General features: G+C 39.1%; 2 protein-coding genes across 2 annotated transcripts; both read left to right on the forward strand.

The window, feature by feature from the left end:
- Window positions 1-4,298: 4,298 nt before the first annotated feature.
- On the forward strand, window positions 4,299-9,737 carry LOC145981238 (arylalkylamine N-acetyltransferase 1-like). The gene is made up of 2 exons (XM_083114386.1): window positions 4,299-4,380; window positions 8,548-9,737. The coding sequence occupies exon 2, from the start codon at window positions 8,554-8,556 to the stop codon at window positions 9,256-9,258; it is 705 nt and encodes a 234-aa protein (XP_082970512.1). The 5' UTR covers window positions 4,299-4,380; window positions 8,548-8,553; the 3' UTR covers window positions 9,259-9,737.
- A 4,691-nt stretch (window positions 9,738-14,428) lies between these two features.
- Window positions 14,429-22,736, forward strand: LOC145981239 (juvenile hormone esterase-like). Its single transcript, XM_083114387.1, has 4 exons — window positions 14,429-14,627; window positions 18,142-18,288; window positions 20,278-20,434; window positions 22,546-22,736. Exons 1-4 carry the CDS (start codon window positions 14,445-14,447, stop codon window positions 22,734-22,736), a joined length of 678 nt encoding a protein of 225 aa, XP_082970513.1. The 5' UTR covers window positions 14,429-14,444.
- Window positions 22,737-23,622: the final 886 nt, after the last annotated feature.

Genomic DNA, 23,622 nt, shown 5'->3' on the forward strand with positions numbered 1-23,622 from the left:
GTTAGAGACGGGTTAATGCAGGTAATTCCTAAGTGAGGAGAGACTGAAAAAGCGTAGGGTTCCAGCAGATCACTATCAACACCAAGTATTGAGGATCTCGTCTGCACGAACACAGAGTGGCCTTGTGGCACAAGAATGAAGACGATACACAGTCAAACTTCTGTCGTCAGAGACTGTGGTGAGATAGATGGGATGGCACCGAGCGCAAGTGGTGGCACTAATGAAGAATAAGTTGCCTTTGTAGAGATGACGACGAACCAATATCTCCATAAACAAGTTGAGATTGGACCGGTACGAAATACAAAGGGATACAGACGAATTCCAGCACGATGAACAACGTTGAGGATGCGAAGTTGTGAAGGATGAGTAGAGGAATGCATATCACACCCACAATCGAATTTCGACCTAATGGGAGAACAATAAAGTCGAAAGATTACAATGCGGTCATCATCCCAAGATGTGTGACTTAACACGTAGAGAAGGTTCACAACTCTTAGACAAGATTACTTCAGCTGGCAGAGATGAGATTGCCAGGGAACGAATTACACTTGCTTGCATCACAATATTGGAGAAGTACTAACTACGATGAAGTGTTTTCGAATGGATTGAGTAGTTCAAAAACGGCAGACAAGTGTCAAGCTCGAAGGAGCAGCTGAATGGCCATTCAGATCCACTACTCACATGGAACAGGTCCATACCATATTTCTAACCCACGAGTAACTAACAATGAACTGGCAAACCATCGGAACATTAATGCTCTCTATTATGATGCAAGCCTTCTGTAGATTTCGGTTATTAATACACCTTCAGACCACAAAATATATATTAGTGATCGCTGTTCTTCTTTGGTACAAATGGAGGGTGTGGCCATTTCTACCCTGTAAAACAACAAGAAAAGAAAAAATGGTTGTGAAGGTCAAATATACACTAAACACATGTCGAATACACAATTCATTGACATGCTCGCGCAGAAAGCAGCGTGGTCAACACAAAGAAAATTACAACAAAGTGCAAATACTTATTAACCAACCCTCGTATCTAGAGTGATTTACCCAAGCTTCCATCTCTTGGCACTTTGGATTTGAGTTTTCCTAACACTGAGGAACATTCCATTCAAAAATATTCTCTGTAGTATTTTATTCGGGCTTGGAGTAACATTTTCGCAAATTTCACCAATTATTGACTGATCCTCGTATAAAATGATTTGCCCAAGCTCCCATCTGTTAGCATTTTGAATTTGAGTTTTCCTAACATTGGAGGTAGGCCGCGGTGGCTCAGGTCGGTAACGCGTCTGACTACCATGCTAAAGGTCCCGGGTTCGATCCCCGGCCGGTTCAAATCCGGGAACTTTTCTAACGATGGAAGCGGCCCCGGCGCTCACCCAGCGTCGAATAACATGGGTACCTGGGGGAAACCCTGGGGGGTAAAGGCGGTCAGGGGCGTGATGCTGATCACATCATCCCCACTCTCGACCGGATCAAGAAAGTGTGGGGCGTTACCCCCACACCCCCTATACGCCTTCATGGCGTGGTGCTATGCACAGGGGAGCACTTTACCTTTACCTTTTTTTTAACATTGGGGAACATTTCTGTAAAAAGTCTTTTCTTTAGTATTTAATTCCGGGTTGGAGCAAAATTTTACCAAATTCCACCGTACTACGAATACAAATGCCATAGGCACTGGATTACGCAGAGAGGGGCTGATGAGGTTACAGCCCATCCCGAAATTTGGGGGAAATCAAAATTTTCGAATGAAAACAGTAAAGAACTCGGGAAAAATTAAAATGGTAACTTAAACCTCGCCTTAAAATGATTCGCGATTACATTTTTCTTTGTTTCTGAAAGACTTATAGGACGAAGGTTAAAATGGCAATTATTACAATCCCAGGATCCTCCGAAAAAAAATTTGGTAAGGATGTCGAATCGACCCTTCCTAATAGAAATATACGTATCTTACCCAAGGTACTGGATAAGACGGGACAAGTCTTCTGTCCTTGTTAGCATAGCAGGAAATAGGGAAAGGAATGCGGAATAAGTAATCAGGCAAACGTTAGGTTATTGACTTGAGAGAAGGCGATGGAATGAGCGTTGGAATCGAGAGTGGAGTTGACAGTTGGCGAGTGGACAGGATAGAGCAAGGAAGTTGGAGGGACGATTATTGGACAGTGGTGCATGAGGAGAGTGAACTCTGACAGGAAAGTTAGATGTGTGTAATATTGGGAGGACAATCTATGGAATAACCTTCATCTAATTGTGAGGCAAGTAATATCCTACTCTAGACCAATCAATATCGGTTCAGTCATGGAGAGTACAGAAATCCAATTATTGTACATTTGAATTATTTTGCCATTCCTTTGGATGTAACCTCTCGCATATATCACATTTAGGCCAAGCGACTGATAACCATCTGAAAGATGAATGATGAATAACTACATCACCCAATACAATCTAAAGGTCTCTAGTTCGATTCCAACGCAGCATTATCATTGCGTCATGTATGTATAATACATACATCGTTGGAAAGGGTATGAATTCAAGGATTCCAGAAATGTAGGATTTGTGATGAGGAAACAATTGGAAGTGGAAAAAAAACGTTTTTAGTTTGAGGAATCTCCATTAAAAATGAACATAATGAGCCTAATTTACGTGAATATGTAAGTTAAATGCCTAATTTGTTATGTAAGAGTTGTTGGGTTTAGTTATATTAGCATAAAAATACATTTACAGTGTATTTATGCTAAGAGAACCAAACTTAACGGACCTAACCTAACAACATAGGCATTCCTCGAAAAAAGTCACAACGGAAGGTTGTCCTCATGTTGTGCGATAAGGGAGACAAGTGAAGTCAGGCTCTCCCTTATCGCACAACGCTAGGACAACCTTGAACAATAAAATAACCAAAAAAAACATATATTTCCCAAACAAATTGAAGGAAAACAATTTAAAATAACGAAAAAAATTTACAGCTATTAAAAAATAGAAACTTCAGTATCCAAGAATAAAATGAGAATCATTAATTCAGATGAAAACATGAAATAAAGAAAGATAAATCCTAGTGGAAAATCGTATACCTATCCACGTTAAAAACCAAAGTTCGACCTGGCAATACTGTGTGTTTACAACATGCATTTCGATAAAGAAAAACACGTATGATAAGTAATATAAGAAAGTTTGTATTATTTCACACAACAGGATTATCTAATTGAAAAATGCACAGTGCCACATCGAAGTTCGAATTAAGTGCTACGAGTGAATATTTTCCTTTATGCCGAAATGGTAAAACACAAGGGTCGATTGTGCAGTATACCTAAAGGTTTTTCTAATTTGCGAAGATTGGGATGAAAGGTGATGCGATGGAGTAGATGAAGGACAGTCCATATGGACACATATGAACGGCACACAACACAAGTCCTATAAAGGATTATATTGGCCATGGATCCAGACGCCATTGCCTCGTTAGTCTGCGAAATGCAGTTACACCTCCCTGCAGGGTGCGAAATCCCGGGGGGGATTCCCCCCACAAACTATTTTGTCCTGAAATGCCTTCCCCCAACAAACCTTTCCGGGGGGAAGAGTTTTTATTCGGTAAGAATTTACAATCCCGGAAGGATCTCCAATTTCTTTCGTACTTCTTATACTCACTAAATATCGAGAACTGATCACGTATCTGCAGTTATGATTTTGGGGTGACGTGTAGAAATTGTACATGCACGTGTAAAAGTTGTAAAATAACGTTCTTAATTACAACGAGTATTCACCATACACAAACATGGGAACCATGTTTGATGACATGAACCAGTGACGTTCTCGGGCGTTCATTTGAGAAAAATGGCGTCTTGCGTGAGGGAGAAAACATTCCTTGCCGCTCTAGTGCAACAAAACTAACATTTCGTTAATGTATGTGCTCGCAATTGGCCCGCAAACCATTCTCTGATATCCCCAGGAACCATTTCGGTAAGGTTAGGTTAGGTTAGGTTAGGCAAGCATAGTTAAAGTTTAGTTCGTAAAACAATGCACATATAGCTCCAAAAATACATAACCGAACTTCATTCGGCTTATTTTCCAGACGTGACCCCCACAATTTAACTTCAGATTCGTGATTACGAGGCCAACATTACTTAGTATAACGAATATGAAAAAAAATCGGAAGACTTGCCAAGCAGCAGATACACTTGTTAATTAAACACTGCCGCCATCTTTAGCTCCGATTCATAAATCCATCTCAAGCGCTAGAAGAACACATGTTTCATTGCATTTCTATGAATAATATTTGTTATGTAATCCAACTTCCGCTTTGCACTCCTTTATTCCTTATTCGCAAAACACTTTCTCAACCGCTGTTTGTCTACAGAATCTGGAACGTTTGCACTTGGACTAACAGGTACGTGTTTGTATACTTCTTGTATACTGGTGACAAAGGCAAATGCGAGGGTAGTTTGAAAAGTAAGGTAAACGAAGCAGAGATGGCAGCATCATAATCGAAATCGATGCACGGTCGATAGGTTTGATCCTTCAAGCGAACCCTTGCAAAGTTTCAGCCCAGTGCGTTGTGTTGTTGTTTATAAAACGAATTCTCCTGGTCTGCAAAATAACAGTTCACAGCATGAATCACTTCATCGTTATCGGAAAATCGTTGTCCTCCGAGCCATCTTTGAGGTTAGGGAACAAATAGAAGTCAGATGGAGCCAGATCGGGCTAATAGGGAGGATGATCCGACAATGGACATTCCCACTACTTTTTTTAAAGATCATTTTTAAAATCTACACCATCGACAAATATCCCCTGCAATTTCCAACGTTCATATGCGTTCATTTTTTGGTAAAAATCGAGTTTCTAATTTTCGAGCTGAGCGTTAAGCGTAAAACACACCTGCGCCATGTTGTGTGGTTCGGTTAGTCCTGTCGTCTGCACTTCGCGTTGGCTGCATTTGATGTTAGGACGTGTCTGTGTTTGCTATGAGATAATGGACTGGAAAAGAAACGTAACTACAAGAACAGGAAATGGTCGTTACCACTAAGCAAACACTAAATCAGTGCTTTACCACAGTTTTCTCTGCTGAGTTAACATTGCAAATAAGCAGTACATGACGTCAGAAGATCACTTGATGGCACATGACGTCTACCCTGGTCCGGTATCCTGCCTGTGACACAGGTGTTATTGTGATGAATTAATAGTACGTTCCTTTTTTGTTCCCTTGGCTTACCAAAAAAAAATGTTTGTATTATGGTCTCAGTCACACGTCATTCACTTGTGTACCTTACGTAACACCTCATTTGATATAGTTGTAATAAATTATTACACTTTAAGTCATCAGGTGATCTTTACACTTAAGTCATCATGTACTGCCTACCCGGTTGCATACCAACACAGGCACATCTGACACATTTTCACTGTTGTAGCATGGGTTCCTATTTTAAATGTTGTCTACTCAGTCCCCTCTTCTAGCCCTAGGAGTTTGTAAGGGGAATTTCCGAGCACCCTGTATAATTGTCTACATGCGTAAATAAGCGAGACGTTAAGGGACGAAAATGCCGGCATTTGAGCCATGTCACGCGCTTTCTCGGCCAAGAGCCAAAACGAACGCACTGTATAAATAATAATCACACACATGAACGTCCGGAAAGGGGACAAGGGCCCCCCTGCAAAATGAATGTTACCATAAAATTATATATTACACAGATCCTATATAATTTCAGTCACGGTAATTTATGTTAATTATTGAAAGGGTGTTGCAGAAACATGATAACAAAAAACTGAATGAGTTTTTTTTAGGGGGCAACACTATTATGGAGGAAAATATGCCCCCTGGAAAGAATTACCAAAAGAGATAGTGGTTCATATCCCACTTTAAACTGTAGGCCCAGTCTCGATTAGTCTTTCTGCGCATAACGAGGACTCAAAAACAAAATTTAAACAAACATACTTTAGAAGGGTGACTGAAGAAATGGGGGGATCTAACTTATCGCACATTGTATTGAACACCTTCGTCTATGACGTCAGAGCGGATTGATTTCTTAGCATAAATAACAAAGGCCTGCATTTGTGGGGGGGGGAATCGCCATTTTTTCCCATCACGTCAGGATTCTTCACAATTTCACAATGAAAATTCTCATATTCGCCATTCCATTACGCCTATTACAGAACGCAATGAAATTAATTTAAACAAACGAAATTTCGGTTGTTTACAAACCAATGGCCAATTGTCAACCTCACTTCCACGTAGTACACCCTGGATCCTTTTTGCAGACGAACGAGGCTCTGGCGACTGGCCCAATGTCCAGTATAATTCTGTCTGTTGTCCTGTGCTTTGTCCTTATGTATGCTGAGTGCCTCTCACCACCCTCAGCTTTTAACCGGTCAGAATATTTTAATATTTTAGTTACTACAGGACATTACAGTTATGTTATTTTAGTTCTGGTAAGGGGCTGGACCCCGTATAAAGTGACGGGTGCACAGTAGCCTACGTGATGACGCACCCAAAATTTTAAATTCAAATTCAAAACACAACAATGGGTGATTCTGGAAGTATTTCGAATGCTGAACACGAATATGACATAAATTTCTTCCCATCACGTCAGGATTTTTTCCTAAATCAGGACTTTTCTGAACGTCATTAAGTTCAATCAACCCACTACATTATAATATTGAGTTTTGGACATTTTGTGAAGAAACTTTTTTTGAGGTATTTCGAAAATTGAACTTACGTTATCAAAGTTTACATATTTTCATGCCAATGTGTAATCTGAAGGTGGAAGGTGGATACATACAATTCTACATGCATTTGTGGTCAAAATTGGAGGATTTGTATTGTAGAAAACCAATAGTTTACCACCATCTAAACAGAGCCATCTACTGAGGAAATGATGGAACTACACATTTTATTGTGAAATGAAGGCAGTTAATATATTGCTCTTTTCTGGGGGAAAAAAAATGTAATTCATTTTTGGAATCAGCATGCTGAATTATTCAAAGACAACAGTCATCTGCGAGTCATCCAAACCCATGTAGGCTGGTGTAAACTGCAATATTTCGAGGCTTGACCGAAAAGGTATTATTTATGCTGCCCCCTCATGCTCCATCACTGAGCAGTCGAAAATGGCAAGCCCGTACATCTGCATATCCCCAATTGTAGGTAGCTAAAGTTGAAGATAAGAATTCATTCTAAAAGTACAAGGGGAAATCAGTAAAAATGTCACTATGAGTTACTGGATAGCCTAACACGATGACAATGAAATCTGTACTGGGAGATTGAGCTTCATGCAAATTTGGTTACCTCCCGATTCACGTACAGTATTTCCAGTGTACGAATTAACGGGGGGAAGCCGGGAATTTCCCCCCAACAAAAAAAAATACCCGCAAAAGAAAAAGAATTAAATCAGTGACAGGAGTGTTTATATCCCAGCCAAAGAAAATGGAATTGAATTCATGGAACAAAAAAATTACCGAAAAATCATTCGGAAAAATAGTTAATTAAGATTTAAAACATTTGCATCCCACTTCGCGTCTGAAGTTCTATTTTTAAATAGCTCACTGTTTATTTGCTTCTTGTCGTTGTGTCCAGATGTTTTATGAAAAAGCTCTCTATGCTCTGTTCTTTGTCAAATAAACTACGAAAGCCTGCCGTCATGGCAAGATGGGCTGATTTCGTCAGCCTAATTCGTTGCAGGTAGAGTCGAATTACTTTCCATCTCCAGCGGACTACGCGAGTCTGTCTAGCGAGCCTAGTGGGCGTGTAGAGCCTGAGCAGGGGGCTTAGCGATAGGTTCTGGGCTGAGATGACGTCAGCGGCTCGCTTCGTTGATTGGCTTCTTCGAGAGTTGTGACTCGTTCCGAAGCTTCAAATGCATAACGGCCAAAAATGTTATGAAAATAATCTCCCTCTACGTAGATCACATTTCTCGCTGCATGCCGTCATTGAGTTGAACGCGCAATAGATATTTGGTCACGTTTTCTCGGTATTAGTAGTTCAATAGCTCTTTTTTATGTATGAGTTTGGGTTTCTAAAAATGCAAATATAGTGTTTCTAAATTATGTGTAAGTGTCATAATTCTTCTTCTTCCTCCTTTTTCCCCTTTTGTCTCATAGCGTCGGGGTTACCTTTATCCACTCCTTCCATCTTTCCCTTTCCTTTGCCATCCTCTTCAATTCTCTTATTCCTTCTCCTTTTGTCCTATTTCTTCTATTCCTTTATCGAATGTTTCGAATTTGAATTGAAAGACATATGCCTATAAGTGAGCCAAAGTTCCATGGTAGTACATATCCAACAAATGCTGTTGCTATTGTTGTTAATATAATTATAACTCCAGGGGTCTACCACTTGTTCTCCTTCCCTCTGTTCTAACTTCCATAAATTATTTTGCTTTTCTATTTTCGTCCATTTTTTCCATAAGTATTATCATAAGATTTAATACTTTTTGACTTATGTTAGAAAAAATACGTACAACCTCCCAAAATAAAAACCACAAATACGCCACTGAGTGAGTATGCACCCCAAAGCAAAAAGCTTAATTCGCAAAGTGGATCAGACACCCGTATTATACTCTTACAGGAACCGATGGCATCCTTCAAGAGACCCTCCTCGCTCCCTTACACCATCAGGTGGCGAAATGGCAAACTACATATCGAGGACCTGACCGAAGACAGGCACCCGGAGCTTCTGGAGAACCTCAGGACCGACTTTTTCAGGGGAGAACCGCTGTCCAAGTCTCGGAATGTAAGGATTGTGGAAGACCCTGAAGGCCTGAAGGAAGTCCTGGACTACTGGGCAGAGAAACTCAAGCTGAACACCACGGTTGTGGCCATCGACGAGGAGACGAACAGAATAGCAGGGTTCCAGGTTGGCAACTTCTACTACAAGCCTCCTCCAAGACGGCCGGACGAGGACTACATCCCCTTCAAGACACAGAGCGCCAGGAACCTCTTCGACATGTGGCTCCACATCAACGAAGTCTTCGACGCCTTCGAGTACTACAAGACCGACCTGATCTCCGACTCGCTGGGGCTCTCGGTGAACGTGGCCTACAGAGGCAAGGGGCTGGCCCAGGAGCTGCTCAAGGCGAGGTTCGACCTGGCCAGGGCTTTCGGCATCAAGGCTGCCAAGACGACGTTTTCCAGCAACTACTCCACTAGGGCAGCCAAGAACGTCGGCATGGAGCTGCTGGCAGAGATGGAGTACAGCGACTACAAGAAGGACGGGGAGGTTCTGTACCCTGATATGGGACCTCACACGTCGCTTAACTTGATGGGGATATTGCTGTAAAAAGTCAAGTAGGCAAGTTTATCCATGGAATTTGAAATAGTTTTCCAAAAACATTTTGTAACATTTATGAAAAAATAAGTGTTAAATTTACAACGTTACATACTATTCGACCCATGATTTTTTCCAGATTTTGCTGTCATCAGAAATCTGTCTTGATCTTTACGTGTATGAATATAAATTAAATAATGCTATATGTGACTTTTCGATCCCTCTGCCAACTAAGGAAATGGAAATGGCACACTTTGACACCCTTGGTCAACGGGAAAAGGACATTTCCAAATCTCTATATCATGTTCGTGCCAATTATAATTTTCAATTTTCCAATTCTCTTATGATTGTATTTTTCTTATGTATAGTGTTATTGTGAAACTTATCTTACGTTTTCTTGTTTTGTATATTTACAGAGTTTCACTCTCACAGTGTTTATGATCATAAAATTCTTGCGCATTGCGTTTATTAAAATGTATCTTTTGCATCCAGATTATTTATTTTTGACTGCATGATTTGATTTTATGTATAATGCTTGTACATTTTTGGAGATTTTATCGGAAACGCTGCTTTATTTGGACGCGCTGAAATTTGGGACTACTTTTTTCTTTAAAAAAAAAACAAAAAAAAACTTGTAATTTAAACTACAATGTATATACATAGGTGTCACTAGGGGTAATTTAAGCCGCTGGAAATTGGCGAAAACCCGACCAAAAAACAAAAAGCTTTTTTTCTCGATAGTCAATAACAGAAATAAAATTCAGTCAGCAGAATAAGCATAGGAAAAAATTAATTAACACGAAAAATTGAGTGTAAAATCCAAGAATCAGGTAAGAACTCCATGCTTTTTAATTCCACAACTTCGCCTAAAGAATAAATGGTTTCAGAATTAAGAAAGCGATATTTTTGTGTGAGATGTCACACGTTATCTCAGTCATGACTCTAAATTTCCCCTAACTTTTTAAGATTTGTCTTGAATGGGGAGTGTAAATTTTAATAACAAATAAAATAATCATGCATTTCGACATATTGACAGTACAAAATGTGAAGGTGTTTGATTTAACGTGCGATGAGTCACACCGCAAGCCAACAGTGAAGGGTTGACATAAATTCACATAAAACCCATAAATTCTAATGGATTCTATTCGCTTCAATAACAGGACCGGAACTTTTCCCTCGCCCAATTCAAATTAGGTCCAAGTTGGGTATTGTTTCATTTCAACTTGGACCGTATTTAAATTGATCCGGAAAAAATATTCCTGGATCAAATGAGGCTGTTCATTGCCAAACTTTTCCGCTAGAGGCGCCACCCCTGTTGTGTCTCTAAGAAATTTCGTTCGTCATCTGGTTGCCCTAAGCTTTACATTGGAGCACGATAGGATGGCTATTAAAACGTTATTTTCAACGAGGGTAAGAATTTCTCGTCTAAATCGATAACAAAAATATGTTTAGCAAACCTTTAAGATTATGTAGCAAGTCATAAGTTTCCGAAAATTATATTCTCCTGAACCTAAGAATTAATATATTAAAGCGCAACAGCAGGGTAGCTCAGACGGGCTAAATATAGTATGTTTATGCACAAAGAGCACTAAACTTGACGCTATTTTGGTCGTCCCTACCTGCCATGGGTCTATAATACAAAAACTTAGATTTTTACACTACACTTTTATGTTTCCTCTTGTTGCGACTTACGAGTATGTGTAATTCAACGGCGGAAGTAGGAATTGGAGAAACTCACAAAAATTACAAAGAAAAAATGTATTAAGCGAATATGCACATGATATTTATTATTATACATTATGCCCTATCCGATAACATAATATTAACATATGTTTACTTTGTTTAAGCAGACATTCCGCCCCCCCCCGTATTTTCGTCCTTTTTGTTTTGGGTTGCCACAATTTTAAAATTATAATTCCTGTTAATAAGAAAGCCCTAGAGATTGCGAGACATGAAACAGAATATAAAATATTTTTGTAATAACTATTCTTCTCGATAAATGTGTATGTATAAAATAGAGAACCATATTTACTAGCCATGAGGAAAAGTATGATATCACGTAAAAAAAGAAGTCAGTTATTAATAACAACAATAAAAATAAAAGTACAATCGCGTGGAATTTATTATGTATAATTCTTTACCAGATTCACAAGAATAAAGCACTTAAATTTTGAAAATTGCAAGTGACGTAAACAAGTGCTGTGCAAATTTTAAGGCTTTTTTGAGATCCGATATCTTTTCTGTTGTTGGCGATCGTCTTATTAAAATTCTTAGTTTCACAGCACTCATTATTTATCTATCATGTCCCGACATGATTGCTGAGGTTAAGATGAAATTAAGCTTGCGATTTAATGTAATAGCAGTACGTTCAGCATCAAATTCCCCATGTATTTAAATGGGAGAACAATTGCCCATCAAAAGCGTGGGGACACAACAGGGGTGCTGCCACCTACAATAGTTTGCTTTGACCAGGCCCATTGCAATACTTTACAGATAAAAAGGTTCTTTACGGTCCAGAAGACATTTACGCTTGCTGATTTTCTCTCCTGGACCGGAATTGAATGTATTTAAAATTTCTGGACCTATAACAACCATGGTTTACACCGAAAAGACAAACGATACTGGCTACTTCAGCCTACAAGAAGGTATTCGCTACGCATGCGCGACCAACAGACTGAAACGACACGATTGCGATGTTGAGAAAATGGCCTAGTCTGAGCAACAAAATAAAGCAACAAGCGACACGTGCAGCTTGTCGTGTCGTGTGGCTATTTTCCTAGAACTATCGCCCGGAGTTGGCGATTGCGGTCATTTTTCGTGCCGAATGACTTTGACACATCGCCAATTGTTTCAGTCACGTGTGTTTCCTATTTGCGTCTTTTTCACCGAACAAAACGGCCGTTGCGTTCGGCGAAGAAGACGCAGCTAGGAGAACACGTGCGATAGAAACAACAGGCCAAGGTCTAGCGGCACAGTTGCCTGCGTCGGGCAACAGTTCAGGGAAAACGCTACCACAGGGGGAAATGTCTCCCAAAAAAACTTGGACGGAAGTCAATTGTAGGGGGGGCAAGGAAGGTAAACTTGAAATTTTGAAAAACCAAGACTTGCAGTATCTATGAGTAGCAGGACAAAAGGATACTCAACATTGAATTATTTTTCATGTAGATTGCATTTTTCTTGCAGATTGCCAAGGGCACCTACAGGGGGCACAGAGGTGCAATTGCCCCCCCTTGATTTCAAATTTTTATAGAAATAAAAATACATTTCGTAAAATTTTATTGGTCGCTTCGCTCGCACTTTCTGCTTTTTTTTAAGCTCGTCAAGTTCAGAGCCATAGCTAGGGAGTGGCAGGAGTCGACCCTTGGAGCCGAAGGATCTTAATTAAGAAAATTGTAAACAAGAATTCTATTTATTATTTTTACCCTATTAAATCAATATCTTTTCAGCGAGCAATATGATTCTTTTCTGTAATGCATTGTAACTGAACAGAGTTGCATTGAGTTTGAGAAAAAGGAGAGCGCACAATTTATGGCCATCACTTTGAACAATCCTTATAACGCAGGTTAGTACATGTTATGCAAAATACATATAATTGTCTGCATGCTCAAGATATGTGCGTAAAAATAAGCTGGACTTTATGGATAGAAAATGACTGCATCTGTGCCATGCCTCGGTGTCTGCAGTCGCATGCTATCGAGTCAAAATGAACGATCTGTACTACTACTACTACTACAACTCATTGCCGTATTTAGAGGGGGGTTTAGGGTTCAAACCCCCTCCCCCAGAAACTTCTGGCATGTTGGATTAATGGAAGTTCAGAAACCAAAATTTGTAACACATTTTCAAAAAGTTATTCGCAGTTTCAAAAAAATACAACAGGGAGACAATCATGGAATGATCGATCTAGAATTTTCAAACATTTAACCCATATGCGGTCCTATAGAACACATAGCCTACTTGTATAGTTCATAGTGGTTGTATATAATGCTGTTTGGTAAGTACAGGAAAATATGAGCGTCGGAAAGTGGGATCGAACTGGTTCATAGAACCCCCCCCCCTTTCTCTTTGAATTGACATAGTTTATTGCAAGTTACAAAATAGCATAATGTTTGTTAGTTTTATTGTTAATAACAGAAATAAACTCCAGTTAGTTGGTATTCCAACAGAATAACCAAAGAAAAAAAGCGTTAGATCGAAAAATTGAGGTTACAATACAGGCACCAGGTTATGGTTTAAAGAATAACTGGTTTTCACAGTTTTCAAAATTCCAAAAATTAAGATTTATGTGAATGATCAAACAACATAAACTTTATGACTAAAATTTCTCTTACTTTTAAACCTTTTTCTTGGTAAAAAAAAAAAAAGTTAAAGTGTTCCCCTGTGCTTAGCACCACGCCATGAAGGCATATAGGGGGTGTGGGGGTAACGCCCCACACTTTCTTGATCTGGTCGTGAGTGGGGGTGATGTGATCAGCATCACGCCCCTGACCGCCTTTACCCCCCAGGGTTTCCCCCAGGTACCCATGTTATTCGACGCTGGGTGGGCGCCGGGGCCGCTTCCATCGTTAGAAAAGTTCCCGGATTTGAACCGGCCGGGGATCTTGGGGTATCTAAAATTTAATAACAAAATATAATATATGTGCATTTCATGAAACGTAAAATAAATAAATAGAAACAGTTGGGCTGCATATTCACACTTCTGATGGATAGAGTAGAAAAGTCTCCTCAAAGGGTATAAGGACAGCAATAACAATAATAATAATAATACGTTTGGAATTAATTAGTTTATGAAATTTAAAAAAAACATTATTATTATTATATTAACAATTATTATTATTTCTATTATTCAAATATCTTGCGACTACTACTACTAATAATAATAATAATAATGATTTGTTATTATTATTGGCACGTCTAGGTATCCTGGTACTTCTCCCCCCTTCCCCTCGTGGTTGCGTCTCTGCTTCCAAGCGGCACGTGTCCCTACGTCTCTCGTCTTTTCTCGATTCTGGCTCGTCTTCCCTCGATGTTTACAAATCCGAGATTCTGGGTACAATCCCTGTAATAATCTGTGTTTGTAAATTTCAATGAACTTTGTCCCCTCTGACCTGGCCGTGGCCTTCAAGCGTCCCAGAAGATTACAACGCGCTCTTGACGCGAATAAAGGCCCGTTCCCCGGCAGTGCAGAAACTTCCACCATGGCGAAGAGTGTCCTCCTGGTCTTGTGCATGGCTGTGGCGGCCGCCGTCGGACAGCCTGTCGTGGAGACGAAGCTGGGAAGGATCTCCGGGACGCTGATGCAGTCCCGGAAAGGGGCCCAGTTCTATGCCTTCCGGGGAATCCCCTACGCACAGCCTCCCCTTGGGGAGCTCCGGTTTAGGGTGAGTACTCGGCAGTTACTTTTTAATAGCAACTACACCATTAAAATATCGACCTCGGTGGTGGAGTGGTTAGCACAGCGCTCTACAACGCCAGGGGTCCCGGGTTCGAATCCCGGATAATGTTTGTGTTTGTTCTTAATGAGAAAATTATGAAAATGAGTTTAACGAAGGCTGCCCGCAAGATGTTTTTTCAAGGGGCAGCAGTGCTAAAAGTGGGGGAAACGTATGATGCTTTCCCCCGGTTAAGAGAATTCTCATAAATAAGGCTAGGATTTTTATGACTTAAAAATCACCAAAATATACAAAATAAAAATGCCATAATGACGTAATTTTCTTAAAAAATATGCACTGTAATTGGAAAAATATTCCCTTACAACTGAACTGCTTCAACATCAATATTTAACATATGTTGATATATTTTCACATACTATTCTTACTTCACTTTATGAGCCCTAAGTTGCAATGTAGAATGAGTACTTTCTGTTCAGGCAGCGAAGCCTTGTACTGAGAAAAGCTTATTTCTTCTTCGGCTGACACAAGAAGAGCATATTTAAATTACACAATGTCATTCGGCTCAAGTCTGTAGTATCGAGAGAAAATTTGCATTGCAATAGAGGAAGAAGGTAGTTTCCATAATTTTGCAGAAAATGAACAGCGATCTACACTTCGATGAAATTAAAAAATAAACAAATATTTTGTCATGGTTATTTTGGGCCGAAGTCCATTTTCCGATTTCATTCCATGAGAAAAGGAGACTGGTTTTCACCATTTTTTCAGGAGATAAACTGGGACGTATAATGGTAAAAGATTCAACAATGTAAGTGAAAATGGAAGTAAGAACGAATTCACTTTGAAAATGGCTGTATATTCCTTGAAAGGGGAAAATATGCTGAATATGACCAAAAATATATCAAAATATGCTCTATCATGTAGAAATGCCAAATATGCCTGACTATGGCCTTAAAAAGCACCTTCATTTAATTAGTTTTTTCATAATATAAATTTCTGTATATTTGGGAAACACATCACCCTTGCCAAAAAAAATATGCTAGGAGAGAAGTGCCGAATATCGCACCCATCTTGTTTCTCGTACGTGAAAGAGCGAAAATAGGCTAAAATGAAAAAGTAACAAGGGTAAAACAAACTATGGAATGTTTGCCAAGACGTCTGATGGTTCGAATGTTTTTCAATACATTATACACATGTACATAATGTTGTAAGCAAAACACTACGATTTTGCGAGTTGATAAAAAAGTGTGCGTAATATCGAACCCCATTGCGATATTAAGAACACATTCTGTAACAGCACAATTTTCCAAGACTTTATTGCCGAAAGTAAGGACAAGAAGTAGTAATGAAGTATTTAAGTAATAGTAACTGTTAAGGTCCTTCACATGACAATACACGTGTGTTAAAAATTACAAATGAAACATGGAAATTTCAGAATACAAGTGTGTTACAAATTACAAATGAAACAAGGAAATTGCGGAATACAAGTGTGCTACAAATTACAAATGAAACATGGAAATTTCAGAATACAAGTGTGTTAAAAATTACAAATGAAACAAGTAAATTGCAGAATACAAGTGTGTTACAAATTACAAATGAAACATTGAAATAGCAGAATACGAGTTTGTTACAAATTACAAATGAAACATGGAGATTTCAGATCTGACAGCGATGATTGCGTTCCTCATGTTCTCCTCGGACCACTGTTTCCTTTTCTTTCTATCCATCTGAAAGAAAAATGGAGAAGTTCGTGAGGTTATGTAAATTATGCAATTTCCTTACACCAAATCAATACACTAATTTGGCACTTACTAATTTGGAACAGAAAAGTCCAGATAATACTAGTGTAGAAATGTAGGAGACTTAGACAATGAGCTATAACCCTGCAACCAACTTGTTTACGATGTCCTTCGTAATCAATCCAATGGAACCTATGCTATTCGTAATATCGCACCCGTGTGGTATTTGGAACACATGCAGGGTGCGATATTCGGTACAACTGGGAAAGCCAACATGGCACCTACCACAACAACGGAATCCACTTTACACCACAACTACATAATGTACACATACCATTTATGCACTAATTATATGACTATATCATACCTTTGACTACAGAATATGTCGTTGACGACAACATTGCAAAATATTTTGGGCTTTACCGAAATTTAAACCTTTCGTGCTTTTCTTCCACCTGCACGCAGTGCGACGAAACTCTCTCTGCTGGAGTACCTACCTCAGTCGATTATAGTCCAACTGTTCACACCAGAGTGCAGCACTTCCCGGCCGAGATACGACGGGTACGGAATTAGGAAGAGGTGTGATAATCGGCACTTCTCCCCTAAGTTATGACAATCCTAGCCCTACTCATAAAGCATCCCAGCACTGGGATAATTAGCATAGGCACTTAATGTGCTGGTTTCACGGCATCCCTCGTCCATGTTTCACCGTATACTTTCACCATTTGGTGTATATGCCTTAAGTTAAAAAATGAACACATATTTCAAATTCAGAAACATTTCATATGTAAAAAGTAGGGGAGAAGGTGGGAATATGGAACATTTTTTTGTTATCCACTGCCATTAGACAAGTTGCTGACTCTGATTATTTTCACGTATTGCAGAGGTAAATATACTCTTTGATATTGGTATTACCAAACGTATATTCAAAACTGTGCACTCATTTTGGAAATATACAATTTTTAAAAAACCTTGTCAAAATTGAGGGCTTGGAAAATGGGGTGGTAATATGAAATAACGGTAAGGTTCAAAATAAAAGCATTCATCATATCTTCAGTATTCCATTGTTGCCTGATGTTTTTCTTCTTAGGACCAAGTTGTGTTCGTGGCATCTGAAACAATGGAAATCGGGGTTGTAATATGGAACAGGTATTTCTTACAAATTGAAAGTGTTCCATATTACCACCAGCAGACATTTTCCAAGCACCGTCAAAAAAACTTTACCTACATCTGTCGCTTCCCAGAAGTCTCATCTGTGTACTTTCGAGAACACGTTACTTTGTGTTGCTAATAAAACTAAAAATGCATAAAAAACATGCACAATTCTTACCTTACAACAATTGTTTCATGGTCGAAAACCTGCCGCTCTTGCCTATGTCGACGACGCTAACTCAACTGCGTCCAACGCGCTCTAGTGAGTAATGGTGAGTATTTTGCAAGTGTTGCCAACTGCCAGCATTAAATCGCACCAGTGAGTAGAAAATTATAGCGAATTTCATATTACAACCATGTTTCATATTCCCACCTTCTCCCCTACTAAATAAACTCATATTTGGAATAAGAGGCATTTCAGTGGAAATATTTGAACATTTCGCGGCGCCCCTGTAAGCCAGCCACGGCGCACACTTTGCGAACCACTGGTTGGGGGGGTTTCCATTTGAATAAAAGAAAAGTCGGTAGGGCGACTGGACTTACTTATGTATATGGTAAAGTTTCTGCAGCAAATAAATAAATAAATGTTTTCAAGATGGATTTCTGTCTTCCAGTCGCCTCGGCCGGTGGAGCCATGGCACTCTACGCTGGAAGCTCTGGACGACAAGCCCCCCTGCATCCAACTGGACTGGATTTTCAAGACGCACCCTGAGCCAGAAGGGAACGAAGATTGTCTCTACCTCAACGTCTACACGCCGACCGTAAGTGCCGTCTTTGCTTTTTCTTCCAGCAACATTTTAAACATTACTATTCGTGCTAGGGCCAAGAAAGATGTTCAACAAAGTCTATTTTAAGTACATTTTTACGTTCAGACAGAATAGTGGGTATAGATATAACAGTGGCGTATGCTGAGTCCAAGATCTGGGCTCTCTCACTATGACACGTGGTTCTAGGCTATGAATAGAAATAAGTTTACCAACTCCTAAGAAATCAGGTTGCTAACTCATAAGAAATGAGGTTGCCAACTCATAGGAAATCAGGTTGCCAACTCATAGGAAATCAGGTTGCCAACTCATATGAAATCAGGTTGCCCACTCATAAGAGATCAGGTCACCAACTCATAAGAAATCAGGTTGCCAACTCCAGAATCACATCATCATTTCACTGATATGAATAATTTTATTTACAATTTCTGATTGATTTTCCTCCTGTATTTTATTCTAAATTGCAAACAATTTTCTTTTGCCGAATTCTTTGCACACATTTTTTGAATAAAATTCGTTTTTGCAATGTTCTCAACAGAAACCAAAACTGTTATTACATAAAGGGAACAAAATGAATCTGAAACTACCACATGTTTATAAATGTTCGATGGTTGCAAATTTTTTACAAAATTTTTCGAACAAAAAATACTTTTTCAACACGGAATCCAAATATGTAAAACGAAGGGGGGGGGGTGTTCCATTTGAAATTTCACATTTACCCGCACCACCCCTAAGAAGTGGGTGGCGGCTACGAAATTTTTGCTGCATTGACTTACCCCCTCAATAGTATGAAACTTTTTTCTGTACAATTTTTCGATTGGATGCATTCTGCATGCGATATTCCATACTATCATTATAAATGGACCACCCGGTATACATCAGGTTTGGTAACACTGCCAGGATGGCCGTAGGAGGCAAGCAGAAATGCATTAGGTTTATGGGACCATTATTTTATTCGTTCTCTCGAGAATATCAAACATCCAATGACGTAGAAAAGTACATGGACGAGAAAAGGACACGTTGAACTATGTCATAGTAGTACGAAAAGTCGAAATTTCCATTTGATTAGCCGTACTTGAAGTTGAAGTTGATTTCCCATAAGGAATACATGGGATTCTATTAATCATATTTTTCAAACATGGTGTCTAGCTTACTAATCAACTTCAAAAACAGTTTCCACTTGCAACTTGCATACTAATCCCTTCTTTAAATAGCAGTGACCAATCCGACGATATTGAAATAAATGCACATCTGGTGCGTAATTGCCCCTCTTCGCCTTAACTGAACATTAATAATTAAAAATTAGAACTGCATTTGAAAATTATGGCGCCCACGGACCACAGAAATGTATAGAGGAAATCAAAACAAAAAACTTCTCTCAGTAACATTTTTCTCGCTGGTGCGTCGTTTCGGAGCTGCAGTCGCCCAAAAACAGACCGTTTTGCCGCCTGAACGCTGGCAACCCAACACATTTGATTGCATTTGTGATTTCATTTCCTGTCGTGAAGCTGTGCGTGCCAGGCTCAGCGTGCGCCATTAAAATCACACCCTGTATAGTTTTTAAGGTAATTTGGGGGCAGAGAAAACGTAATTACTACGGAACAGATTTTTAAGTATAGACATAATTTTCTTGTGGCATCGGAATTTGGCCATACTCCGTAGGAGTGCCAATCATTCGGATGCGAATTTTAACTTCGGCTAAAAATGCGTAAATTTATCTTTAGCACATAAAACGCATATTTCTAGGCAAAGAACATAGAAGGCATATACTTTAGATATTCCAGACAAAATACAAATTTCAAATTCTCTGTGTAAATGCATATTTTTTGGAGTTACCTTAAAGCTTCACTTTACCCAGTTGAATTTGATCGTAGCAGAAATGTTAAGTCAATGCTCCTATGTAAAGCAGGTCCAAGTCATGTTGCTCCTTCTCCTCCTGTTCTTGTTGGTTCTCATTTGCATTAACCACTGTCTCATCGCCAACAGCTGCACACGAACGCCAGCGACCTGATGGACGTGTTCTTCTACATCCACGGCGGAGGATGGCTGAGCGGCACGGGGGCCAGCACGTACTACGGACCTCACTACCTCATGGACAGGAACGTCGTGCTGGTCACCATCCAGTACAGGCTGGGAGCTCTAGGTCAGTGGATCCCTTGTCTTACAGCGCACCGCGGAGGGAGTCAATTTGACCGCCAAAATCAAAGGTTGTCTTCTGAATGAAATACTATACATGTATAGAAAATCGTGAAGGTCCTATTATATGTCATCACAAAATATAAGTATTTTAACAGATTATAGACATTTTGGTAATTTTTGAGTTACAAAGTAAAATGTACCTTTCGAGTGAAATTGCCATGTCATACAATTTCCATTGGACTCAATGAAGCCTTCTGAAATTGGTAAACACAACACGAAAACAATTTATCTACAGTATAGCTTCTAATTACCTTTTTTCTTAATGAACTCGGAAACGACCAAAATGTCACTTACCATGTTATACACCGAGCACTTCAATTGTTATTTCTGTTACCATAACAAAGTTAATGTTGCCAGGCAGAAAATCGTTGTACAATTTAACATAAATAAGAAACAGACGTTATTAAACATCAATTTGAACATTAACATTTAAAGTTTAAAAATAGATAATAATTATAATTGTACATTTAAAAAAATGAATACAAGAAAAAATAAACTTATGCTGTAAGATTGAACAGTCATAATTTGACATTAATTTCCTTGCCAGAACAGTTGTTTTTATACACATTTTGGCGATCTCAACTACACGTAAGCTAGATAATGAATACATGGTCTTATATATATATTCCTTTATCATCGTTTTACCTATTCATGTAATAACAACAATACAATATTAATTAGTTTACGTATTTAATGATAATAATTAATATTATTATTGAGACACTTTGTCGCCACCCCATCCTCCAAAATGATTTTCTAGGTACGTGCCTCTGTTCACGTATGAAAGAACGAAAATTAGATGTTAACGTGTTCATTGCTATAGATGGTGGCTTTAGGTACTGCATGTATGAAAGTCACGTTTACACCGGGGTTGCTAACACATGTTACCAACAAATGTTGGTAACATTTCGAAAAACGCTTGTGAATTGTTATCAACATCTCATGTTAGTAACAGATTTCCCGTGTTGGCAACAGAAATTTTGTTATCCACAAGAAGTCGGTAAATATCAAAGAATGTTAGCAACATTTGTTACCAACACAGGTTAACAGAGCCTTTCGATGTTAGCAACATTTCCCTGCTTCCCCTCCCGCCACCATCACACCAGTGACAGCCAGCCAGCGAGTGCGACAGCATCGTTTCATGCTAGGTGCGTTTTGTTTTGGAGAACCTTTTGAGTGAGATGGATTGGTCAAAGGATCAAGTGCTGAACTTAGTTGAATTGTTCCGCGAGAAGCCAGTTCTTTGGGACCAAACTTACCCACAATTTAAAACACAGAAACCAACAGGTCACTTCACTTCCGCTATAATTAGCTCTTGCCTGCAGTGAAGGTCTCAGCCAGAATCTTCTTGGTCTTCTCTCTTGCCCCAAAATGACACATGCTGCCACAGAGAGTACCACTTCCTCCACAGTCGACATCTTCCAGCCAACTGAGGTCATGCAGCCAAAATGTTAACAAAAATAAAGTCAAACTAGTGTTCTGGTAACCAATATTTGTTGATAACATCTGTTGTTAACAGTGTTGGTAACTAAAAGTTAATTATAACACCATTAAACCTTGTTTCCATGATTATGAAAAACTAAATATGCTGACCAAGGCAGTAATTTTTTAAATTAAAAACATAAACTAAACGTAACGTTTCAACCTTCTAGCAAGGTCTTCTTCAGACTCTGTATCAAGTACAAAAGTAACAAGATACAAAAACAGGGCATTATATATACACAAACATTACTCCCTCCAGACTATTTAGAAAGTTGTTTGGAACTAAATAGTCTGGAGGGAGTAATGTTTGTGTATATATAATGTCCTGTTTTTGTATCTTGTTACTTTTGTACTTGATACAGAGTCTGAAGAAGACCTTGCTAGAAGGTTGAAACGTTACGTTTAGTTTATGTTTTTAATTAAAAAAATTACTGCCTTGGTCAGCATATTTAGTTTTTCTAAAAGTTAATAACATTTTTTGGTAACATTCTGTGCAATCGCGGCTTAAGAACAATATTCACCTCTTTTTTGGCTACTGTTTCTTTACAAGAATCTTGTTTTTGTTTCCTTTAGGTTTCTTGAGCACCGAAGACCGAGCTTCTCCAGGTAACTACGGGATGAAGGACCAGGTGGCAGCACTGCGGTGGGTGAGGGACAACATCGAGGCCTTCGGAGGGAACCCCGGAAGGGTCACCATCTTCGGGCAGAGCGCCGGTGGAGCCAGCACCCACTATCATGTGATATCGCCCTCGTCTGCAGGTTAGGTTCTGGGTCGAAACGGGGAGAGTTTGCCCCCATGCCACCCTAAAAAAATCTTTGCATGATTTCTCAAGACCTTGGTGAAGCTTTTGGAGCAATACATGGTGCTACTCTAAGGCTATGATAAAAATCAAGTATAATTCCCGTTTTGATGGCCAACTTTCCAAATATTCAAGGCTACAAGCAGATGTTTTCTCTATTACAACCTTACATATTACTGCCTCTCACCAACCACACACAAATACATTAAAATTGTAAAGGATCTGTGTGATTCCAATGTATCCAAAAATTCTAATACATTCAATTCAACGGTAATATATATTTAAAATATTTCAGGTATGTAGTTTACATTTGCTATTTCATGTACTCAGACTCGAAATAAATCTACAAACACAATTCACAAATATTACGGGATATACTAATCCACGAAAAGTTGGTATTGTACATGAATTGAAAACAAATTTTCCTAAACAATTTCAAGACACATTATCTTGCAATATTCTTCCGTCTGTCAAATAGATTGTTCTGCAAAGGACACTAACAAAGTCAACGGATTGAATTCAGTTCTATATTCCATACAGCCTCCTTTACCATCCTCATAAAATAAATGCTGAACTGTGAAAAACTAGCCTCGGGGACATTTATAAATATGTATAAATTCAATGGAATTTGGATTAATTAAAGTGGCAATTTTTCATGTCTACAGAGAAGATTTCAGGCATAATTCCCGGCATTCAAGGAATTCCCGATGAATATCCACGCTGAGAAAGTGTGTGTTTAACGAAACGCAGTTCTATTATGCTCATTAGAATAGAAGAGTATAGAATAGATGGAAATTTCCTCTAACGGCTGAGGGTTCGACGTGCTGACCCCACGTCACCCCATTACCGG

This window comes from Lepisma saccharinum, chromosome 29, assembly GCF_977018435.1.
Source record: "Lepisma saccharinum chromosome 29, izLepSacc3.1, whole genome shotgun sequence".
Taxonomy (NCBI): Eukaryota; Metazoa; Arthropoda; class Insecta; order Zygentoma; family Lepismatidae; genus Lepisma; species Lepisma saccharinum.